This window comes from Oreochromis niloticus, linkage group LG3, assembly GCF_001858045.2.
Source record: "Oreochromis niloticus isolate F11D_XX linkage group LG3, O_niloticus_UMD_NMBU, whole genome shotgun sequence".
Classification (NCBI taxonomy): Eukaryota; Metazoa; Chordata; class Actinopteri; order Cichliformes; family Cichlidae; genus Oreochromis; species Oreochromis niloticus.
Window position 1 is genome coordinate 2,857,094 of NC_031967.2, and position 17,221 is coordinate 2,874,314.

Consider the following 17,221-nt stretch of genomic DNA (forward strand, 5'->3'; position numbering starts at 1 on the left):
AAAAAAATCCAGAGATTACTAGTTACAAAAGCATGTTTTCCTCTTCCTGTAAAAAAGAAAAAAATATCATTTGATAGATTTTTCAAGTGTGGAGAAAAAGTTAAAACCAATTAATTGTCATTTCATTTATTACCCCAAAAGAAAGTAGTTCGTTTTAAGACAATTACTGATATTTATCAGGGTGATGAATTTTTCAGGTTGATGTTTAAGCTGGTTAGTAAAGCTCAGAGCTTTTGTAAAAAAGATATTGAAAGTCAAGAACAAATTTTCTTTATATATACGCTGTATGCTCTATCCTATGTTTATTATCAGTTGGCCTTGAAGAATGTAATACCTGTGTTAGAATCTTGTTGTAATATCTTTATTAAGCAGTTACCCGCGTCTCTGCCAGCAGTATGTAGAGTAAGTCCTGGTAAATTCAGACAGGTTCATTTAAGATAAAATATTTGGTTATTTGTTTATTCGTGTGTTTTTTTGTATTCTGTTATTATTTGATGAACACGTTTGATAACTACACCCTTTCGTGGCATTTTTCTCCTTTCCGTGTTGACTTCTTCTTCCTCCGCTGATGTGGCAGTTTGGTCTAAATGGCGACGCCTATCGGTCAGGACGGTGCTACAGCATCCTTAGCACTGGTAGAAGCTGTGGCGACGTCACTGCGAACAACAATGCTGCGGCTATAGATGCGACTAAGAGGAAGTGCAAACAACCAAACCAGAAGAAACCACTGCATGTGAGATCCGCTCTCGAGCCTCTGATTAGTTTCTTTACACAGTTCGGAGTCTTTAAAGAACCATTACAGCCCGCTGGGAGCGGACACTGGGATTACACCGAGCTTTAATTTCATCCGCATCCCTTGTCTGTATCAGAGGAAACCATCCATCTCCGCCCCCGGTGACCCAGAAACGAAGCAGTTGTGTGACAGATGGAGAAACAGGCCGGAGGTGCCGGCGCTGGGGACGGTGCAGGGGCGAACAGAAAGCCGTGGGGCTCGCCGACTTGCGGCGCGGCAGCCGGTGATACCCTGGACAGGTAAGCAGGCTCGCTAACGAGAAAACGTGACGCCGATGCCCAGCTTGTTACTTATGGTTGTCTCGCTTTCCCACTGTACACCAGTAACATGAAATATTAGTAGTATTTCTTCACACCTTCATCTCGGCATCGATCCACAGACCAGTGCTTGGGACAAACTTTCCAACGTGACAAAACACTCATCATGGAATGATGTAGCGTGTTACCAGTTCATTTCAGATTTGGAATGACAACATACAACACAGTAGCGATACACTAGCTGACAAAAAATAATAGGATCACGTGATTAACACAGCATATAGGAAATGCACAGGAATGGCCACGCAGCCTGCAGACACCGAGTTAAACATCCGTATCTGCCGCTCAGAGGAAGCCGCCACCTGAGGGAGATATGACATGATGTTTTTGTAGTTTGATAAAAATGTTACAATGTTGCTCCTGTTAAAACAATACCGACACTGAAACGTGGAGTTGCGTTGCGCTGGGTAGGAGCCATATTCTTTATGTATTATTTATGGTTATCATCGCCCCCCCCATTGTACTAAAACTGGAGGAAGCGTCACACAGTCGTAACTCCTCCCCCTTAACATTCCATGACATTCACACCACAAAGCTGCTCCAATCCAGACTGAGTCTGTCAGAGACACTGGTTTATCTGCTATCACTGACAAGCTTCATATGAGCTGCTTTTCCTGATATATTGTTCTTGGCTTAATATTCAGGACTGTCCAGGAGACGGGACCGTCTGTCTCCAGCACTCAGACAACCGCTGTCAAAGCCCAAAGACAGGACGTTGTACTGTCTGGCTTAGGATTGGGAGAAAAATCAATACAGCATAGTATCATCAAATTTTGCATGGAGATATTGCATCCAAAAAACAACATTTTATTAAATAAATGAAAATACTCTGTGAATACTACAAAAAAGTCTGACTTCGACTGACTGAAATCACTCGCAGAGAAATGCAGTTTATATCAGAGACAGATTGCATATAACTGGCAGCTTTACCCGGTATAGTTGCAGACTGGTACCAGTCTGATTGCAGACTCAGTCCATCAACATTTGTGGCAGCTTTTAGTGGCAGTGTTGGTTTTCTTAACAATCTCATTTGCTGTAAAAACAAACAACTGAAGTGAAGTAACTCTATTTTATTAAATAAAACAGACCTTGACAAACTTTGACTTTGAGGACATCATTTGCAGTTGAAAAAATATTAGAAAAATATTAGTTAATAATATTGTTGTTAATTACTACACAGGGTGGAACGTTCTCATATGTAACATGTAGTCAGCAGAACATCATTGTTGCTGTCAGATGATGTTTATCTGTTCAACACATTCATTTTACAGTGATGATGTTAAAAGTGGTGTGATAAAGAACTCAAAGAACTTTCTAACACAATTTATTTATTTAAAATAATGTATTCATTTATTTGTTTCTGTGCAACAAAAGGGAGAAAACTGAGCAAAAGTAAAATAAAGAACAATATCAGCCAAACTGTCATTCTGAGTATTAGTGTCAGCCTGAAATCTGGAGTTCAGCTTCAGTTCATTGTTTCACTCTGTGTTCAGTCCAACAGGTTCTCACGTAGAATGGTGTAAACAGCTAATAGCAGCCACAATCTCCAGTCAGATCTCAGGATCAGTCCAACCAGACATTGGGAGCAGGGACATCAAGGTAGACAACACACAGCACACACACACACACACACACACACACACACACACACTGCTGGCAGTGATTCTCATCAGTGTGTATTTTGTAACTAATAGGCTGGGAGAAGACCAGAGTTCATGGTAAGTCTCGGAGACTTCTCCTTGTGAGCTGCTTTGAGTGTGGGCGCCTAGTTTTGTCTGTTAAGTCAATATGAATGATTAAGTCTGTCGTCATTGTTTAGAGAAGCTACTGAGCAAGTTATCGACTGCTTCTGTCTGTCAGCGGCCTGCTCTCTGCAACCACCTCTCTGTAGCGAGGCGCATATTGGCTCATTCATATTGGTTTTTCTCTTTTAGACCTCAGATCAGTTAGAGGTGTAATGTTCTATGTATTGCACATTATATGCAATGTGCTTTGTTAACTAAACAATGCTGCTCATATAGATCTCTGGTAGTTTAGACAACCCACAGCAGGGTTTAGCTGTATTGTTTGCAAGTGTAATATATTACACTAGACCTGTAGAGAGAGACCAAACTGTGGCCCCCGGTTGTTTAACATTAGATCTTTGCAAACGCTGACAATAAAATATGATAAAGCAATTGTAAAAGTGGCACCCATCACCTTACTACATCTTCTACAGCTATTACGTTCCACCTGAGCAATAAGGCTGACAAATATTCAAAGAACTGGAGTTTTCCATCCCAAAATCCAGATTGGAACCAAACTCTGTGCTTAAAGCTGCTGAAAAGTCTGAGCTGAACAGTCTTAGTTGTGTTATTTCTTTGATAAGTTACATTTCCAGCAACTTATCACAGTTTTGATAAATGTAACCAGAGTAGCACAGACTTCACTGTCACCACTGTGGTATGTACACTGTCTGTGAGATGACAAATAGCTGCTGAATTTAAAAAGGCACCCCTCTGTGCACATCTAATGAAATGTGTGTAATGAATTCACCTCCACTGTGTCAGATCAAACCCTCCACCTCTGATTTAAGGCTCACTTCATTAGAACAAAGTTAGAAGCGCAGCTTTCCTGCAGCTTGTCTAAACTTGTATCGGCTGTTTGTCACTTGTTGTCTTTGCTTGAATTTTGAACCTCATTGTTTGGAGGTTGCTTTTGTGCGCTTGTCTATTTGCATCCTTCTGTTATAAACACAGACTGATGTGCCACACATTAAAGATAACCTTTGGGTTGAAACCAGAGTGTCACCTTAGTGCTTTCCATTTCATGTCCATGTGGTGTGTTTAACCTCCAGGTGTCCAAGAGGCTGAATCGCAGGGTAAGAGTTGTTGTCCTTTCAACACATTTACAACACAAGCGCACTGCACACACACAGGAGTTTTGTAGCGTGGGATAAAACAACAGCTGCCTCTTGACTGTGATTCTTCAGCAGTAGCATTGTGATACAGCAAGTGTTCAAATTAGACGAATAACTGTAACGGTGTTAGGACGTGCGCTGAATAAATATTGTATGTGATGCAAATTTGAGCAGTTTGCTACTGTGTGACAGTGTGTAACCAAATCAGCCTCCTGCTGCAGACGGACCAGAGCTGCTACTCCTCCCTGCTCAGTGTACTTCCTCCTTCCTGTTTTATCCCTCTGTGCCTTTCTTCAGCTTTCTTTTTTCTTTCTTAATTAAGTATGAAACTGACTCCATTATAATAGAGCAAAAACCAACCAGACAAACTGTAGTGCCTCAACAAGAAAATCAAATTAAAGAGGGGATTTTTTTTTTTTTTTGAGTGGACTCGCTGCAAATCAATTTCCCATTGGAGACATTAAAGTTAGCAAACAGTGTTTGCATGTGAAGGCCATCGCGGTGGTGGGAGCATCAAGCTGTGGGAATAATTCACTGTTTGACTGGGAATCATGCCAATGGGTGGAAGGAATCATGACTGGATCTGTGAAGCTCCTGAGCAAACCTAGGTCTGGATTGTTATAATAATAATAATACATTTTATTTATAGGCGCCTTTAAGAGCCTCAAGGTCACCTTACAATAGCACAAGAACAATAGCAACAATACAATATAAAAACATGTCAAAATAACATTTAGACATAAGGTAAATAAGAAAAAAAAAAGCATAAAAGTATAAAAACAAGTATGAAAGCTGAGCAAGGAAAAAAATGGACTAAGACAGATCAGGTCTATGCAATGCTGAATAGATGGGTTTTGAGACGTGATTTAAAAGTGGTGAGAGAGTTTGTGGTCTGGAGATCTGGTGGAAGTGCATCCAAAGTCTCGGAGCAGAACAACTAAAGGCTCTGAGTCCCATGGTAGTCAGGCGAGCAGGTGGAACAGACAGAAGGGAAGCTGAAGAAGAGCGGAGCGTACGAGGGGGGGTGAGTATGTGTGGAGAAGATCAGATAAATATGGAGGAGCGAGATTATGAAGCTCTTTGAAAGTAAGAAGCAGGATGTTGAAATTGACACGGAGATGAACTGGAAGCCAATGGAGCTGTTTAAGAACAGCTGTTATATGTTCAGTGGATCTAGTTCTGGAAATAATACGAGCAGCTGTATTTTGAACTAACTGAGAGAGATTTACGAGGTAGACCATAGAGAAGAGAATTACAGTAATCTAAACAAGATGTGACAAGAGCATTGACGAGTATGGCGGTACTGTGTGGAGTGAGCCGTGGGTTTGGAGGATAGCAGAGCTGGGTGTCATCTGCGTAGCAGTGAAATTGGATGTTATGCTTCCTGAAAATATTACCTAGGGGTAGGAGATAAATGATAAAAAGTAAAGGACCCAGGACAGAGCCTTGGGGTACACCGGAATTAACTGGAGTAGATTGTGATCTGTGAGTGAGTAACTGAACAAACTGTGAGCAGCCAGAGAGATAAGAGGTAAATCTGGCGAGTACTGTATCATTGATGCCAACAGATGCTAATCTATGAAGAAGGACGCGGTCGGAGATAGTGTGAAAAGCTGCTGTAAGGTCAAGAAGAATGGAGATGAATCCAGAGTCAGCTGCAAGCTGAAGATCATTGGTGATTTTTACTAGAGCTGTTTCTGTACTATGCCAGACTGAAACCTTTCGTAAGTTATTTCCAGTGAGATGTCTATGAACCTGTGCAGCCACTATCTCTTCTCGAATTTTGGCTGAAAAAGGCAGATTTGAAATTGTCTGAAGTTATTTAGATTGTGTGAACCATTCTTTTTCAGTATAGGAGTTATTGTTCCGGGTCAGGAACTCATCCCTGACCCGGAGTGGGCTCTCCACCCTTTTCCAGCTGAGCTGCTTTTGTCATGTTTTTTAAAATTATTTTATTTTTGCGGTATTTTTAGCGTTTTATGTCATTTTTTTTATTCCATATAGGACTCATCACCCATCAGCAAACATACACTGCCCGCCCTCTTTAAACACCTGGAAAAGCAGGAATTTGAGGCTTGTAGAACACACAGAGTGGGTTTATTATCCACTCAGGAAAATGTTGTATAAAAGTGGGCACAGTGTCAGCAGTGCAGTGTAGGCCTGGGGTTCAAGCTTGAGAGGAAGTGCTTCTTGGAGCTCTACCAGGGCCCAAAACGCCTGGAATTATTTAGAAAAAAAGATGCCCCCAAAAAACACCACAGGGTCAAAGGTCACATACTTGTTGTTGTTTAGTGTTTTACAGTTCATACTTCAGATTGGCTATTCTAAATCTTTTATTCATGTACATTCTGAGTGCCTCATTCAGTAAAAACTGTCAAATTTTAGTGTTTTTCTCTTATTAATCCCTGATAACACTCTTATAGTATACAGTAGAGCAACACAACCACCAGATGTTGAAAGTAGTCCTCCTGACAAAGGGGATAATTGGAGAATGATTCGGTGAACAAGGGATGCTTTGAGTACTCACGTAGACTAGAAAAGCACTAAAGAATGAGTCCACATTAGCATCAGGGGAGCTAATATTTTGGACTCTGGTAGGTTTTGTGAAATCATTTCGTTTCATGTGAAAAGCAACATAGTGTAGACATCCAACATATAAACCTCGGATGTTTGGAAACGCTGTTAAAAACTCCCTGCTGTTTAACAACACTTGGGAAACTTTACAAACTTTAAACATTTTTCATAGAGGACCCAATAAATCTGTCCTCAGCTGTAAATCATCTATTTCAGACGAGCTACACGTTGTGTTGTACTGCCCTCTCAAAGGGAGTGATGCACTTGTGTCCTCACATCTAACAGCACAATAACAACTACATCTATCAGTATATAAGCATGTCCTTTTACTATATAATCTCTCTCTGTCTCTTTGTCTCACTGTCTTCATGCTGGCTTTTCCCTGCAGCAGGATTCACAGGATGAAGGGCTTTGTTACCATGGAGACATTGACTCTGAGCATCCTCCCAATGCTTTGGCAAGTCTGTCTCTTACTTTTCATCAGTTTTCTTGCTCCTCGCTCTGTTGGTCTGCCTACTTCATCCAACTGCTTATTTTCTTTCCTTTCACTCTTGTTTCCCTCAGAGCTGCTGTGCTATCCTGGCAAAGGGAAAAATGATATGTACAACAGTCAGGGAGGGTCTTATAAAAGACCTTACTGATTTGTATTCTTGGAAATGTAGAATGTGTGTGGTAGCCAGGTCCTGAAAAACCAGACAAAACATTAAAACCAGTATTGTTGCACAAACTATGACCCCCTATGAACAAGCACTTTGGCGACAGTGGGAAGGAAAAACTCCCTTTAACAGGAAGAAACCTTCAGCAGAACCTGGCTCAGGGAGGGGCGGGGCCATCTGCTGTGATTGGTTGGGGTGAGAGAAGGAAGACAGGATAAAGACATGCTGTGGAAGAGAGACAGAGGTTAATGAGAGTGATTCAGTGCAGAGAGGCCTATTAACACATAAGCTGTGTCCCAAACTCTAGGCTGCATCCTCCTGAGGATCCGGCCTTCGCGGTCTACGTGGGCCGGGTCCTTCGAAGACCGAGAAGACCGCAAAGTGCGAGGCTATGAAATGGGACGGTCTAGCCTTCAGTTTTGCATCACCACTGTCTCTGTAGAGTTTAATAAACTCAGCCGCCTTCTCCTCGCTATCTAAAATATAACAGGACACTGGAGTAAACTCTCGACCGTCTCACACTTCTGTTTAATCAGTTTTCTGTTTGACGTTTATTCAGCTGTGTGAAAACTATAACTTTAATCTCAGCCAAACCAATTTACTCAGGAACAAATAAAACACTGAAAAAAGCCAAACAATAACATTTTTAAGTTTTCTAAGTGACTTGTATATCATGTTTAACCATGTTTAGCCAAAGACCGCGGGAGGTCTGAAAACAATGTGCCGGGAGTTCGCTGTTATCGCCGGCTCTAGTGAGGCTTGAACCCCGGCTAGCTATTGAGCTGGTGGGTAACAGACGTCTCCGAAAATGTTGGAGCACTTTTACAAATATGTGATGTCTTAATAAACCGAGCAGATATTTGAAGTTTACACAGCTACATTCTCACCTGAAAATATGTTAAAAGTTTATTTTGTGACCCAGAAAGATTAATAAGAGTAATATTAAAACTAAGTAGCTGCCGCCATTGTTGGAAACTGGAATTGGCTGGGCCACACTATGAATTCTGGGATATGGTGGGCCATGAAGGACACACCCGACCCATCCTTCAAATTCAGGGAAATGAAGGACGCATTTGGAGCAGCCTTCGTCGCCTGACTGTGATGTAATTTGTCTACAAATGTGGCCTCTGAAGGATGCGGCCCAGGTTTTGGGACACAGCTTGAAGAAGAAACACCCAGTGCATCATGGGAATCCCCCGGCAGTCTACACCTATTGCAGCATAACTAAGGGAGGATTCAGGGTCACCTGATCCAGCCCTAACTATATGCTTTAGCAAAAGGAAATTATTGTTCAAACACATTGTATGATGATCTTTTGCCAGCGAACAGTGTCCAATAAACCAGAATACAGTTTATTTTGCAGCAGTAGCAAAATACCTCTTCATTACAGGCTTGATAATGATTGTCTGTAAGTACCAGCTAACTTAAAACAGGTGTGTTGTGGTCCCACTGAGTGATCTGTGATCTTTGCAGACCCTCCCAGGTCTGAGATACGGAGCACAGGTCAAAATGTTCCAGAACCAGGTTCCTCTGCTCCCTGGAGAGACCATCCAAACTACAGGTACCTTCATTCTCCGTTGTCTGTATCTGTATTGTCCAGCCATACAAATACACCCGTGTAATCAACACTTTTCCTTTGCTTTTCCTACAGTCAAGGATGTGATGTACATTTGTCCATTCAGCGGTCTGGTTACCGGGACTTTGACCATCACAGACTACAAGCTGTACTTCATCAGTGTGGAAAAGGTCTGCTAGATTATGTATTTAGAAGTGCTGTAACACTCTCCATCTGTACCAGTGTGTTCATGTTAGTGTGTGTACATTCAGGACTCTCCCTTCATTCTGGATGTGAACCTGGGAGTCATCAGCAGGATTGAATCTATCAGTGTTCCCAACCAAGGAGAGAACAACAAGGGACTGGAGCTGGTCTGCAAGGTACCGCTTTAACAAATGTACATGCATGATTAAATGTGTTAAAACACATTATTTAACATCTTATAGTCATTTTTAGTTAACAGCAATAAAAAAACAAACAGAAAATGTGCAAATGTCTTATTTTGCCGAGTCTGCTTCATTGACCGCTTTCATGCTTCAGGACATGAGGAGTCCCAGGTTTGCATATAAGATGGAGGAAAGCCAGCCAGACGTGGTGGAGGTGCTGACCAAACATGCCTTTCCTCTGTCACACAGTCTGGTCAGTTTAATTCTCTTGTCCTGTATATACTGCTTTTAACTGACATGTCATTCAGATCTGCCTCACAACATAAAGTGCTGTGACAGAGAGCAGACACACACACCAGCATACATGATAAAGAGGAACAAAGGTTGATGGCATAGTGAGGAATTAGCCAGTTAGCTGCAGAAGGCTTTTGGTTAGTCCCATAAGGCAAACTGGTCGCGAGTGAGGGCGATTGTAGTAAAAACTACAGTTTGTTACATCTACATGACTAACACTGTAACTGTGACTTCCTCTGGCAGCCCTTGTTTGCCTTCCTGTACAAAGAGCAGTTTCCTGTGGACGGCTGGAAGGTGTATGACCCAGCAGCAGAATACAGACGTCAGGTAACTCCACGGGTGCTGTTACTCCTGAGCTCTCTGCCTGTTTAATATGCAGTCGTGTTACTGACATGTTGCCAGTTAACCTCATTTGTTGCAAAATGTTCTTTTTTAATAGCATTTACTTTTCCAGCTTTTTGTTCCCACATCCTGAACATTTTATGTGCTAACAAGTTATGGGTGTATTAGATTCTGTATCATCCAGACTTTTCCCATGTGTCTTTCCTCTGCTTGCATGTCTTTTGTCAGGGGCTTCCTAATGAGAGCTGGACCATCAGTAAGATAAACAGCACCTATGAGCTATGTGACACGTACCCTTCCATCCTGGTCATCCCCACCAACATCACAGATGAAGACATCAAACGAGTGGCTGTGTTCAGAGCCAAGCACCGTATACCGGTCAGTCTGAGCACATATCCACCGGCTGAGGCTTTGCTCTTTATCTCAAAGTAGAATGGGAGGCAGCGCCTTCAGTTTTCAGGCTCCCAGTTTGGATTCGAGGGACAGACGCCGTCTCTATTTTTAAGATTAAACATATAGTTAGGGCTGGATTAGCTGACCCTAAACCTTCCTATAGTTATGCTGCATTAGGCTGCTGCAAGCTTCCCACGATGCACTGTTCATTTCTTCTTTGCTCACCTGTGGTGAAGAGAAAACTGAGTGTGAAAAGCAAAGCTGGCGACTGACCTGTCGATCTACGTCCCTACCCTTTTCTATGGTCACAAACACTGGGTAGTAACTGAAATTATTAGATCACAGAGCGGCAAATAAGTGTCCTCTGAAGGGTGGCTGGTCTCTCCCTTACTGATAGGAGGTCATTCATGAGTGACTCGGAGCAGAGCCTGTTCTCCTCCACAATGACAGGAGCCAGTTAAAGTGGTTCAAGCGTCTGACAAGGATGCCTCCTAGGTAAGATTTCCTGCTAGGAGGATGCAGACCCAGGACACACTGGAGGTTATGTTTCTTGACTGGCGGTGACTGGGGGAAGGGTAGAGTAGACTGCATGTTCATTGGCTAATGACTTGTCAATAGGCCATACATCTTGCTTTCGAACTTTAGTATTTATGGGAACACATAAAATGAATTTTATTTTCCGTCCCGAGCGCCGTCCACATGCTGTGCTCGGTGTGTTTGGCTCGTTTGAACTGGTCTTGCTCTTCCTGCATGCAGGTCTTGTCCTGGATCCACCCAGAGTCTCAGGCCACCATTGTACGCTGTAGCCAGCCACTAGTCGGGCCGTCAGACCGTCGCTGTAAAGAAGACGAACGCTTTCTCCAAATCATCATGGACGCCAACGCTCAGTCCCACAAGCTCACCATCTTTGATGCCCGACAGAGCAGCGTGGCCATCACCAACAAGGTGCAACACAGAACGTTTAAACCACACTGTTATAGAGACATGCTTCTCATGGTTTATCACTGCTCACCCTTACATCACTCACTAACACAGAAATCTCTCTTTTTCTTTTGGACTCCTCCGCCCTGGCCTCTGCTGCCTCCATCACATGCAGGGAAAGGATGGAGGGTATGAAAGTGAGAGTTTCTACTCCAACGTAGAACTAAACTTCCTGGAAATTCCAAACATTCATGTGATGAGGGAGTCTCTTAGGAAGATGAAGGATGTCGTTTATCCTACCATAGACGAAGCCCACTGGCACTCCTTTATCGACCAGACGCACTGGCTGGAGTACATACGGGTAAACTACACAAATGCACGCCAGCCACATAAAAGAAGGAACAAGCTGTTTCCTTATTGCTGTTGCAAGATCTTTTACTTCTAAAAGTGTCAGATTACATGCAGAGAACATCTCCTAACCGCACGGCCCTGTTGTGTTTAGCTGTTATTAGCAGGAGCAGCAAAGGTAGCTGATAAGCTGGAGTCTGGGAAGACTTCGGTGGTGGTTCACTGCAGCGACGGCTGGGACAGGACAGCCCAGCTTACCTCTCTGGCCATGCTGATGCTGGACAGTTACTACCGCACACTGAGAGGCTTCCAGGTTACACACACCAAGTACACACTCCAGTCCTCATCTTTGCATGTAGTAACGTACTAAACGTGTTTATGCTTGTGTTTGCAGGTTTTAGTGGAGAAGGAGTGGATTAGTTTTGGACACAAGTTTGCTGCTGTAAGAGCCTGCTACATATAATATTTGTTGGTTTACTTTATATCCCTATTTTTTACATAACAACATAACAATCTGGCATCAACATGCAGTTATTTACATAGTTACCTGGAATAAAGTACATTCACGGGCCTTTGCACGTCATTGACATGCTCCAGTGTAGCTGCATATGTAAACAAGTTAGTGGTGCTGTAATGCAGTGATGCATGTGCTTCACATGCAGAGATTCCAAGTACAAGTCCAGGAGGAGAAATACCTGAGGGATGATCTGTCATAAAAATCTGCAAATATGCATGCTGTGTTATTAAGGAAGCAGCCAAAAGAAGCTTTTAGTTGTATATGAGAAAGCAAATGATACGACTCAACATTAGGCATTCTTTACCTCGCCAGCTCCACAGTTGGAAGTCTGTCAGATAATTTGCAAAATTAATTAATAATAATAATTAATAATTTAAAAATAGGGCAGGTAATTGAACGGCAAATGCAGAGCAAAGAAAAAATTGAGCAAAGAAAAAATTGATATATAAATATGTTTTATATTTTAGATTCCACCCTTTGCTTTGTTGACAGCGCTGCAAACCCTCGGCCTTCTCTCAGTGAGCTTCATGATGTCGTCACCTGACATGTTTCACCTCACAGGTGAGCCTGTCAGGGCTCATCTGTGGAGTTTCTTGCCTTCTTAATGGTGTTGGGACCATCAGTTGTGTTGTGCTTTGAATGTGTCCAAGTGCAGACACAAAAACCATCAAGACTACGATGAAACTGTCTCACATGAGGACCAGGAGTCCCCTCTGCTGCTGAGGATACATTCATCCGAGTCAGCAGCCTCAGAAATCACAAGTTAACAGCAGCTCAGATCAGAGCCCAGATAGATGCCACACAGAGCTCCAGTAGCATCTCTGCATGTTCAGAGGAGACTGTGTGAATCAGGCCTTTATGGTCACATAGCTGCTGAGAAACCACGACTAAGGAAAAGCAACAAGCAGAAGAGATTTGTTTGGGCCAAGAAACACAAGGATGGACATTAGACCATCTGTGCTTTGGTCTGATGAGTCCACATCTGAGATCTTTGGTTCCACCTGCTGAGTTTTTGTGTGATGGAGAAAAGGTGAACGATGGTCTCTACATGGTTCCCACTGTGAAGCATGGCACACTGAACCATCATGGCTACCACAGCATCCTGCAGCATCATCCCATCCAGTTTGTGTTTAGTTGGACCATCATTTATTTTCCAACAGCACAATGACCCCAAACACACCTCCAGGCTGTGTGAGGGCTGTTTGACCAAGAAGGAGAGTGATGGAGTGCTGACCTGATGGCCTGGCCTCCACAGTCACCTGACCTAAACCCAGTGGAGATGGTTTGGGATGAGATGGAGCGCAGAGTGAAGGCAAAGGACCAACAAGTGCTCAGCATCTCTGGGAACTCCTTCAAGACTGTTGGAAACCATTTCAGGTGATGACCTCATGAAGCTCATGGAGAGAAGGCCAAGAGTGAGCAAAGCAGGAATCAAAGCAAAGGATCTGAAATATAAAACATGTTTTGAGTTATTTCACACTTTTTTGTTTGATACAGAATTCCACATGTGTTCATTCATAGTTTTGATGCCTTCAGTGAGAATCTACAATGTAAACATTCATGAAAATAAAGGAACAATATCCACACGTTTGACTGTTTGTAGATTTCTGTGTAAAAGCTCAGAAATGATGCAGGATTCTGGTTTCATATTAAACATATCAGATGTAAAAAATATCAAGAGGTGAAACGACGTCAGACAGGCTGAACAAATGCTTATAACTGTTTATCCTGTGTTAAAGCGCGTGGGCCACGGTGATGAGAACCATGCTAACTCAGAGCGTTCGCCTCTCTTCGTCCAGTTTATCGACTGCGTCTGGCAGATGACTCGACAGGTCGGTCCTTAACTCCAGCTGCAACAGCACATATCGTGTTCATTTGTATGTCTTTGTGTGTACGTATTTACATCGGTTCAGTCTGGGACTCATTTCTCTGACTGGTTCTGAACGCAGTTCCCAGCAGCCTTTGAGTTCAATGAGCTCTTCCTGATCACCATGCTGGACCATCTCTACAGCTGTCTGTTTGGTACATTCCTCCACAACAGTGAACAGGAGCGGGCCAACCAGGTATGTTCATGTCCTGATGTAACAGGGTCATAGAAGCCGTTTCAGCTGAAAGTCTTTCTTTGTTTTGTGCAGGAGGTTCCAGCCAAGACTGTGTCTCTTTGGTCGTACATCAACAGGTACGTTAACGACCTCGCTGGTAAAGTTAAGTGTGAGTGGATAAAATTACTGAAAGGTTTTGACTGGTTGATGCTGTTGCCTAACAGCCAGCCTGAGGACTTCACCAACCCCTTCTACGTGGACTATGAGAACCACGTTCTCTACCCGATGGTTTCGCCCAGACACCTGGAGCTTTGGACCAGTTACTATGCCCGCTGGAACCCACGCATGAGACCACAGGTACACTGCATGCGCACTAGCTAGTGCAGGAGTCTGGTTGAGGCTGTGATGTTCACCACAAACAAATGCTGAGCTGTAGTGTTACCAGTAAAACAACAGGTAATAAAAACAAGATCTACAAGAAAGCTCTCATAATGGATTTAGTCATCCATCCATTCGCTTCTGCTTGTCAGGGTTGCGGGTTGATCAATTATTAATTCAAGTACTAACAGGAACCGAGCACCAGAGACCGTACGGTTACATTGTAACCGTACGGTCTCTGAGTGAGAAACTATCTCTGGAGAGTGAAGAGATAGTCTCGATATGATAGAGAACTAATGTCTAATCATCTATATTTCACTGTTTTACTCTTTGGTGCATTGTGGATGTTATTTTTGTGGCTCAGCTGCAGGGGACGGGTGGAGCAGTGGGTTCAGGGGGTGGTGTCAGGGGAAGCTGAGCCACACAGCTGCTCTCAGTCACCTGGTCACGCCGGGACACAGGACACGGGACCTGATGAGAGTTTAAATCATTTTTTTCTGATTTTGGCATTTTTCATTGTTGGTTTTATTTTTTGGTGGTCTGGGAGCTGACACAGTCTCTAAGGGGCTGGGGTTCTGGGGGGATAAATGGGAGGACAGAAGCTGCAGAGAGGCTTCCTGGTCCAGACTCTGGATAGTCACATTTTGGGGGATTTGATACATTTGCCCAGATTTCTAGAAATGAGAGCTGCTCCAGTAGGATCTCTCCTAACAGGACGAGGTTTCCTCCAGAAAGTTTCCCAATTATCTTTAAAGCCCACGTTGTTCTTTTTGACAAACTCTACATACATCAGATTTCAGCGTTATGATTATAAACACAGAATCCCTGAAGAAGCCTGTAAATGAATACGCCTCCACACGGCTCCTAGATCACAGCTTAACTACAGAATTTAGAGATAGAAATTTAAAGAATGTTAAATGGACTGGCTCTTATGTAGCACTCAATGCACTTTATATAACTTACCTCATTCACCCATCCATACAAGCACTTTTCCTTTGTAAGTGCTTTCTATCTAACATTTATACCTCAGTGGATGCATCAGCGTATCTTGGCATGCAGCAGCCTTCTGATTAGTACATGAAGTGCTCTGTGCCCTGAGCTACAGTGACCACAAAAGAAGGTAAAACAATCACAGTGTGGACAATAATAAGTTTATAGGTCAGAGCGCTATATTTGCAGAACTGTTACTCGCCCATGCTACAGTCTTCTTTGATCTGCTCGTGTGAACTGATATATTTTATCAAACAATCTCAGATCAAAGAGCATGGTTTTTATAAATACAGAGAAGAAAATCTTCTTTTCTATTCAGTTCTGGCTGCTTATCCCACGATCGTGTAGGAGTTCACTCACAAACAGCAGACACTCAGGCAGAGATTACAGTAAGAGTCTCAGCTGTGCCGAGCTGGGTCTACTGAGGACTGCTGGAGAAAGACTGTAGCTCCTGACACTGTGATTGTGCGTTTCAGGTACCAGTGCACCAGACTCTGAAGGATCTGCTGATCCTGAGAGCAGAGCTCCAGAGGAGGGTGGAGGAGCTGCAAAGAGAGGCTTCATCCCACTCCCTGTCGTCCTCCTCGGACCACTCCCCGACACACACCGCAGGAACCCCACTGCACACGGCCGTCTGACACGGAGCAGAAGGCCACACGTGACTGCTTTTATGTGTTTTAACAAAGTTACACCAAAATACTAATTGACTGTTATTTTTCTCAACATTTCCATTTGAGAAAAATAAAATAACATAAACTCCTCGAGATATTTGTAAAATTAAAAAAGCACTTAGAAAATGTTTTAAACTAGACCTAACTGAAGTGTCCTGTTAACTATATTTATATTATTTTTATTGCACTTCACAAGATCATGGATTTTTTCTACTGTTCAACCAAAACATGCTTCAGTTAATGTGAAGTGAATTGGGTTTATTTTCTTGTTGCACTCTGTGGATGTTGCACCAATTCAACCTTAAAACTAATTCTGTGTGAATGCAAAGCATGACAATTAAAAAAATTCTTATTCAGAGTTTGTGGTTAAAGGCCGGGGTCTTTTTTGTATGATGTGTTATTGGTCTTAGGGCTCTGCTACTCTGACGAGTCACATGCACTGCAAAGCACGCTCCAGCTGGTAATGAAGACAGTCATGAACGGAAACTGTAAAATGATTAAAGTCTAAAGAAGATAACAGCTACAGCTGTTTTTTTTTCCAGCTCTAACATGCAGTTCATGGCACAACCAGATCTATTCTCTGCTTACAGGGACCAGCGTGGGTCTGCATTCAGAGACTGCTGTGTTTTTCCTTTTTTACACCTACCCTCTTCTGGTTTGTCTTAAATAAACTATTTTTGTCTTCTATTTTTCTGTTGCCTCTCTGTGAAACAACACGTCCCTGGTCACATCCGTCAACACTGGTTTTTTCTTTTTACTGTATAAAATTGCACTAACTGTTTGCAATGCATGCCCCTTATGTATGACTTTATGCAGATTCATGCACTTTGCTTCAGTGTTAGAACATGGCAATTAAGAATTTTTATTCTTATTTTATTCTTATATGGTACACAATGTGTGTCATTATGAAGTCCTTAGATGTGTAATAGTGTGCAGTGAGTCTGCCACCCTGTGTAGCTTCACACTCTCCTGACAAACACTGATGTTGCAGAAACATTACGCACAGCAGCGTAAGAATAAAAAGGAAACAAAGCACGATAGCGAGCGGCTGTTAATTTGATCATAAGTGATTGCTTTTGCCTGAGTTTGCACATCGTTATCTTTCTTATTTATATAGCACATTTAATTACAACAGCAACGCTGAC

General features: G+C 42.7%; 1 protein-coding gene across 9 annotated transcripts; it reads left to right on the forward strand.

Moving 5' to 3' along the window:
- The first annotated feature begins 582 nt into the window (after positions 1-582).
- mtmr1a (myotubularin related protein 1a) lies at positions 583-16,763 on the forward strand. 9 transcript variants are annotated; one of them, XM_005463413.4, is made up of 21 exons: positions 583-733; positions 870-1,032; positions 2,604-2,709; positions 2,805-2,828; positions 3,947-3,970; positions 6,972-7,040; positions 8,713-8,800; positions 8,891-8,985; positions 9,067-9,174; positions 9,335-9,433; positions 9,718-9,801; positions 10,045-10,194; positions 10,966-11,154; positions 11,306-11,491; positions 11,633-11,791; positions 11,873-11,920; positions 13,735-13,827; positions 13,945-14,058; positions 14,131-14,174; positions 14,262-14,394; positions 15,882-16,043. In XM_005463413.4, exons 2-21 carry the CDS (start codon positions 926-928, stop codon positions 16,041-16,043), a joined length of 2,082 nt encoding a protein of 693 aa, XP_005463470.1. In that variant the 5' UTR covers positions 583-733; positions 870-925. The 9 variants fall into 9 exon arrangements, with proteins under 9 accessions (XP_005463470.1, XP_019204440.1, XP_005463471.1 ...); XM_019348895.2 differs by having other exon boundaries at positions 618-1,032; positions 15,882-16,763; XM_005463414.4 differs by having other exon boundaries at positions 618-1,032; positions 6,975-7,040.
- The last annotated feature ends 458 nt before the right edge of the window (positions 16,764-17,221 follow it).

Bases quoted from the DNA above. Each gene is read 5' to 3' on its own strand.
- mtmr1a (XM_005463413.4), top strand. From the start codon at position 926: ATGGAGAAACAGGCCGGAGGTGCCGGCGCTGGGGACGGTGCAGGGGCG. The intron at 7,041-8,712 runs GCAAGTCTGTCT...TGATCTTTGCAG, and splicing joins AGCATCCTCCCAATGCTTTG to ACCCTCCCAGGTCTGAGATA. The intron at 11,921-13,734 runs GTAAGAGCCTGC...CCTGTGTTAAAG, and splicing joins TTGGACACAAGTTTGCTGCT to CGCGTGGGCCACGGTGATGA.